At 50.8% G+C, this 7,500-nt stretch overlaps 1 protein-coding gene across 1 annotated transcript in view; it reads left to right on the top strand.

Annotated features, from left to right (window-relative positions):
* usp24 (ubiquitin specific peptidase 24) overlaps positions 1-3,181 on the top strand; it is a 28,943-nt gene extending 25,762 nt beyond the window's left edge. Inside the window, exons 36-45 of the mRNA XM_083671512.1 lie at positions 31-133; positions 242-360; positions 612-725; positions 1,093-1,158; positions 1,366-1,432; positions 1,602-1,680; positions 1,843-1,918; positions 2,067-2,153; positions 2,328-2,438; positions 2,782-3,181. Of these exons, the coding sequence (XP_083527638.1) occupies positions 31-133; positions 242-360; positions 612-725; positions 1,093-1,158; positions 1,366-1,432; positions 1,602-1,680; positions 1,843-1,918; positions 2,067-2,153; positions 2,328-2,438; positions 2,782-2,844 (885 nt within the window). The 3' untranslated portion in view covers positions 2,845-3,181. The remainder of the gene's footprint in view (positions 1-30; positions 134-241; positions 361-611; positions 726-1,092; positions 1,159-1,365; positions 1,433-1,601; positions 1,681-1,842; positions 1,919-2,066; positions 2,154-2,327; positions 2,439-2,781) is intronic.
* The last annotated feature ends 4,319 nt before the right edge of the window (positions 3,182-7,500 follow it).

The raw sequence follows: 7,500 nt of genomic DNA, 5'->3' as shown, positions 1-7,500 counted from the left end.
CCCCCCCCCCCTCTCTCTCTCTCTCTCTAGAACCGACGTTGGAGTCCAGCCCAGGCCCGGGAGTTCCTCCACCTGCACAGCACTCTGGCCCTGGTCACTCTGAACTCTGACCTCGAAACACAGAGGACACAGAGTGAGACACACACACACACGCACACGCATATACACACATACAGACACACACACACACATGTTGTTAGCACAGTGTGCTTGTGAGCTAACCAGCGGGTGTGTTCCTCAGCTCCAGGTGTGTTTAAGCTGAGCGTGGGCAGTATCCCCCCCTCGGCCCCCCTCCTCCCCCTCAACGCTGACATCCTGGCCTCCCTCTTCACTCCCGAGGGACAGCCCTACCTGCTGGAGGTATACACACACACACGCACACACACACACACACACATCAGGTAAACGTGTTGAAGTTTTATTTTTATGGCTGCCTCTACATATATCTACATATCCTGTTCATATCCTCTACATATCCTGTTCATATCCTCTACATATCCTGTTCATATCCTCTAACAGCTTTTGGCTTCTGACGTTTCAGACGTCCTCCTCAGTTTAAGCCTAACCCTGTCTCATAAAGCCGTGTGTGTGTGTGTGTGTGTGTGTGTTAGGTGATGTTTGCAATGAGAGAGCTCTCAGGTCCTCTGTCCCTGCTGATAGAGATGGTGACCTACTGCTCCTTCTGCAACGAGCCCTTCTCCCTGGGAGTCCTGCAGCTGCTCAAGGTAAGAACAGATACACACACACACACACACACACACTCCAGCCAGCAACACCACCACCAGATACACAAACACACCAGATACACACACACACACCACCAATTACACACACACACACACACACACTCCAGCCAGCAACACCACCACCAGATACACAAACACACCAGATACACACACACACACCACCAATTACACACACACACACACACACACCCCAGCCAGAAACACCACCACCAGATACACACACACCACCAGATACACACACACACCCCAGCCAGAAACACACCACCAGTGCACACCCCCAATGTCGGAGATGAGAAGCGTTCTGATCGTGTGTGTGTGTGTGTGTGTGTGTGTGTGTGTGTGGTAGACCCAGCTGGAGACGGCACCGCCCCATGAGCTGAAGAATGTCTTCCAGATGCTGCAGGAGCTGCTTGTGAGTGACAGCTGTCAATCAAACATGTCTGACCCGTCTCTATGGAAACAGGGCTGTCATTTAGCATAGCAACGACAGCTACAGGCTCGATGTCAAACATCGCATGAGAGGAAATAGAAGTATAATAAAATGTATGAAGTTAGTTTAATTACCATTAATACAATGAATAAAATGTGTTTAATTCCCGTTAATGTCTGTGTTTCTCAGGTGGTGGAGGACCCTCTGCAGTCCCAGCGACTGAAGTACGCGTTTGAGTCAGAGAAAGGCCTGCTGGGTAGGTTCTGTCTGTCTGCCTGCCTGCCTGCCTGCCTGCCTGCTTGTCTCTCTGTCTGTCTGTCTGTCTGTCTGTCCATGTGGAGATCTGTCTGTCTGGCTGGCTGTCTGTCTGCCTGTCTGTCTTTCTGTCCCTGTGGAATGTGTGACGGTGTTTGTTCTCTCTGCAGCGTTGATGCACCAGAGTAATAACGTGGACAGCAGTCGCTGCTACCAGTGTGTCAAGTTCCTGGTGACGCTCGCCCAGAAGTGAGTCTCCTCTCTCCTCCAGGGTCAGGGGTGAGGGGTCAGAGGTTGGGTTCTACAGGGGAAACATTTCACATAATGGACCCCTGAACTGTCCTATCTGATACGTTTCCTCTCCTCTCCTCACCTTTTCCTCTCCTGCCCCCCCCCCCCCCCCCCCCCCAGGTGTGCTGCTGCTAAGGACTACTTCAAGGATCTGTCTGGTCACTGGAGCTGGGCCGTGCAGTGGCTGCAGAAAAAGGTAGGTCTGAAACACACACACACACACACACATCTCCTCTCCTCCTCCTCCTCCTCCTCTCATTCTGTCCTCTCCTCCTCCTCCTCTCCTCCCCTCCTCCTCTCCTCTCCTCCTCTCTCCTCCTCTCATTCTGTCTTCTTCTCCTCAGATGTCTGAACACTACTGGACCCCTCAGAGCAACGTGTCCAATGAGACGTCCACCGCCAAAACCTTCCAACGCACCATCTCAGCACAGGTACACACACACACACACATACACATATACACATATACATACACACACACACACACACACACACACACACATATATACACACACACATATATACACATTATTCTTTTCTCTCTCCTGTTCCCCTCAAAGCCACACCTCTCTCCAATCCTCTCGTGTGTGTGTGTGTGTGTGTAGGATACTCTGGCCTATGCCACTGCTTTGCTGAATGAGAAGGAGCAGTCTGGCAGCAGCAACGGCTCAGACGGCAGCCCAGCCAATGAGAACACAGACCGCAGCCTCCGACAGGTAACGCCCCCTTCAGCAGGGACACTCAACCTCCACCCTGTACTGCTGGATTTACCTCAGAAGTACTCATAATAAATAATATCATAATAAATAAGAAACTTTATTTATATAGCACCTTTTTAAAACAATGTTACAAAGTGCTTTACAAATGTCCAGATAAAACACATATCGAAATACGAAAATATCTCTCTCTCTCTCTCTCTCTCTCTGTCTCTCTCTCTGTCTCTCTCTCTCTCTCTCTCTCTCTCTGTCTCTCTCTCTCTCTCTCTCTCTGTCTCTCTCTCTGTCTCTCTCTCTCTCTCTCTCTCTCTGTCTCTCTCTCTCTCTCTCTCTCTCTCTCTAGGGTTCGGAGTCTCCCATGATGCTCGGCGACTCTAAGAGCGATCTGGAGGACGTCGACCCCTAGCTCCTCCCACCAGCACAATCCCTCCAATGGAGAGGCGGCACGGCTCCTTGCAGCCAATCAAAAGACTGCAGTTCACCTCTGATGGGTCAGGATATTGAGGAACCCGCAACAGCCAATCGGGAACACTTACTCTCCTGGTCGCCGGCGGGGGAACGGAGGAGACATGATAACCACGAATCACCTCCCGCCAGACCAGACTAGTTGATAAAGGAGCTGGATCATCATTTAAAGGGCAAGGAGAGGCAGGCGGTCAGAGAAGCCAGAACCTTCCATGACAACATGGATGACGTCACGCTTATTCTCCTTCCACTCGGTTCTGTCAGAACGAGGAGGAACAGGACGGGGCGGGGGCGGGGGCGGGGGCGGGGTTGGTTTTTAAGTTGTTTTTTTGCCTCATATTTGCCAATGTAACTAAATAGACATATTGTAAAGATTTTTGTTCCATAGGTGTAATTTCAAAATGTAAGATAATATTTTAAAGTCTCCTGTGCTTTTCTCTGTAGACGTGTGTGTGTGTGTGTGTGAGTGTGTGTGTGGTGCAGGCTACTCTGGAGGGACTCGGACCGAGGCGTGTGTACACACACACACACACACACACACACACACATATAAACGTAAACCAAACACACACATGAACACAAAACCAAACACACACACACACACATGTAGCTGGGGGTTTTAAGTATGCACTTTATAGTCTAACCTGGTCTGGTCAGATCCTCCCAGGCAGATGAAGCCCCTCCCACCACCCCCTCTTCTCATGGTTTTAACACACTTCTCATCAGATCAAACTGTAATCCCACACCCATGCCTACACCCACACCCACACCCACCCACGCCCATACCTACACCCACACCCACACCCATGCCTACACCCACACCCATGCCTACACCCACCCACACCCACACCCACACCCACACCTACACCCACACCCATGCCTACACCCACACCCACGCCTACACCCACCCACGCCCACACCCATGCCTACACCCACACCCCCACACACGCCCACACCCATGCCTACACCCACACCCCCACACACGCCTACGCCCACACCCACACCCATGCCTACGCCCACACCCGGATCTTATCAGCCCAGTATCCACAATAGTACCCATGGTAAGGTGGGCTTTTTGGAGGGTCCTGTTCTAAAAGACAGAACCAACTCCCAGAACCAGCCAATCCTCTGAGAGGGGTGTGGTCAGAGTTGAACCCCTCCCCCCTCTGTGCTGACGAGCAGCAAATCGGCTGGATTTTACTCCTCTTTGTTTTTTCTGGTTTTATTTGTTATTTTTCTGGTGGTTTCTTTTGACCTGGGTGAACTGGTTTGGGGGGGGGGGGGGGCACTCATGCCTTATGCCAGGGGATCTGCCCTGTGAGTTCCCCAACAGCATTGTGGGCATCGGAGCCAACCAGAGGAGAGCTCAGGAGCACGTTTGATTTTGGGTGCCAATGTAATATATTTACACACACACACACACACACACACAGAAAACGGATCCAAGCACAGCTTTGGTCCAGTTTCAAATCCACCACACCAAGTCTGTAGCCTCCGTGCACACAGAACACTCTCTCACACACACACACACACACACACACACACCCACCAGGTCGTCTTCGCCATGCTGTGTGTCCTCTGTGCTTTATCAGGTTTGATTTGCCAACTGGGTTTTTCTTCTTTCTTCGCCTTTGTTTATGTCTGCCTTCTCACACACAGAGGAGCCTGACCCCTGACCCCCGACCCTGACCCTAACCCCAACACAACCACAAGACAACCAAACACTAACCACCCCCTGAACCCTGACCCAGCCCCCACCGGGAGACTTTAAGTGCCTTTACCTCCCGACTCCCCCTGACATCTCCCACCCAAATACCTTTCATTTCCTCCCCCTCTCCTCCTCCCACCCACCACCCGTTTTAACCCTCATCCCCCTTCCTCCTCCCATCCCCTCCTCCCCCCCGTCTTTCCCCCCTCCTATCTCTTACTTATCACACCCATTCTCACCCCTTTCTCACCCCTGACACCAAATGGATACCTCAGTGGAGGGGGGTTAGTGGGTCGTGACGCCATCTTGGCTCCTACACGCCCTGCTCACTGCTTTCCCCTCCTACCGCTGGGACTGCACAGGGCTCCCCTCATCCCCAGCAGACACAAAATGGCTCCCTCTGTCGTGTACCAAGGACTGTAGGAAAGTAGCTGCTGTGTGTTGCTGTTTGTACTGTTTTGCCTGGATTCTGTGTGTGGGGGGAGGGGGAGGGGGAGGGGGGGGGGAGTGGGGGGCTTTGTTTCATAACGAAACAGGGTTTAGTTTAGTTCGGGGATGGCAAAAAAAATGCTGCTTCTGTTCCACGTAGCTTAGACCAGATCGGAGTTATCGATCTACAGAGTTCTGCAAACTGGGTTTGAGATAACAACAATAAATGTTAAATGTTATTAGAAAGGCACCGTAAGTTTGAAGATAATCACATTCTAGTGAAACATGCAAATCTAGAGTTGTAGAATGTGGTTGTGGCGGCCAGTTTGGTGCCAGTTTGGTGCCAGTGGAGAGGAGGGTTTGTTGAGCTGTTTTGAGCCCTGGCTCTGACGCCAGACACTAGACTAGCACACTCCGCTTTACCAGGTCAATGTTTACAGTGTGTGGACCTGTCTAGCAGTCCTACGGACACGGTCCCTGTCTAGCAGTCCTACGGACACGGTCCCTGTCTAGCAGTCCTGCGGACACGGTCCCTGTTCGGAGGCAAGGGTGAAATCCAAAAGCTTCTCTGTGATTATTTAGCTGCAGCTAAATCTATTTCATTCTGTCTCTGTGTGTCTCTCTCTCTCAACTGAATGTGTTTATTTTGCTCTCTGATGTCCTGTCTGTGTCAGGGTTGGTATGCTTTGCTGTGTGTTGGCAGGCAGACAAGACAAGACCAGTCACATGTGTCTTTTTGCTGTGTATTCTCTCTTTCATATTCACTCTCTCTGACCCCCCCCCCCCACACACACACACACACACACACACGAGCCCCCCCCCCCCCCCCCCCCCCACACACACACACACACACACACACACACACACACACACACCCCACCCCACCCCACCCTCTGGCCAGTCATGTGATCTCATGACGGGGTTCTTGTGTGTCTCACTGTGCCAGCTGACCTCTGACCTCCTGAGGTCTGTGTCAAGTGCCAAGGCCACGGCGTTCATCACTGGGGAGGGCAAAACGGCTCGGCCCTTCTACATTTGACCCTCTTCAGCCCCTGTAGTCCTCAGAAGAGTTTCAATCAATCCTTTTTTTAATCTGTGGGGTGGTGGGGGTGGAGGTGGGGTGGGGGGGTCAGGGTGGAGGTGGGGTGGGGGGGTCAGGGTGGGGGTTGGGGGGTGACATGAATACGGGTTTTTATTCTGTAAGTGTCATTCAGCTTTGAGCATTTTCACTTCTGCTTAAAGTCAGTCTGCTGTGGCAGGATTCTTCAATGCATGTTAAAACCCAGTTTTAATTTGTACATCAGAGTTTGATTATGGGGAAATTTGATATAAAATAAACTGGAATGCACAACGTTTTGCAAATGCTGTCTCGTTCTTTGTGTGTTTGTGGCATCAGCTGTGTATCATATAACAATAACGATAATTTAAAAAAAGCGATACACATTCATTCAAAACTCTTTTTTTTATTATTATTATTCGTAAAGTCATAAATGTACATATAAAAGTACAAAAGTATTGTTCACTCTGTGATCTAAGGGGCAAAGATAGAAATCGCATGCATAGATTTTTTTTCTGGATACAAAAGACAGGATGTCTGGTCAGAGAGCGACGTTGAAGCAACAACAGCAGACATCATGAGACCCAGCAGCTGGCACCACGCTGGCACCACGCTGGCATCACGGTAGCAGACGTAGCATGTAGCATGACATGACTAACAGTTCCTATGTAACATGCCAAAGACGTGTGACTGGAACAGTGAACGTAGAGATGCTTGTCTGATTCCTAACCCACCCCTACTGAAGCAATAACGCCCTCGGGATGACGCCGTGATTCATCCTCGGGATGACGCCGTGATTTATCCTCAAAGTTGTCCCAGGTAGAGGGAGTAGACAGGAACAACCTTGACGACAAATGACAACCTGGAGGGCTCAGGGGGTAGGGGTCAGTCTACACTAGTACCTAGGGGGTAGGGGTCAGTCTACACTAGTACCTAGGGGGTAGGGGTCAGTCTACACTAGTACCTAGGGGGTAGGGGTCAGTCTACACTAGTACCTAGGGGGTAGGGGTCAGTCTACACTAGTACCTAGGGGGTAGGGGTCAGTCTACACTAGTACCTAGGGGGTAGGGGTCAGTCTACACTAGTACCTAGGGGGTAGGGGTCAGTACACTAGTACCTAGGGGGTAGGGGTCAGTCTACACTAGTACTTAGTGGGTAGGGGTCAGTCTACAGGGATGGAGTGGTAGAAAAATAAAACGGGTAAACACGAGACATCAACGCTAAGATGAAAAAGCGCTACATTTCACGAACGGTGGGAAACGCTAAACACCAATAAAAACACTATTCACGTTGTGTACGTGTGTTTACCCTCCACATCACTGGGAGGGAGATATGTCATGTCAGCTATCGTGTTCTTTGTTTAGCAAACTGTCTATTACACTGTGTGTGTGTGTGTGTGTGTG

Source organism: Argentina silus (genome assembly GCF_951799395.1).
Source record: "Argentina silus genome assembly, chromosome: 6".
NCBI classification, from domain to species: domain Eukaryota; kingdom Metazoa; phylum Chordata; class Actinopteri; order Argentiniformes; family Argentinidae; genus Argentina; species Argentina silus.
This window is presented reverse-complemented; position numbering and strand designations above follow the sequence as displayed.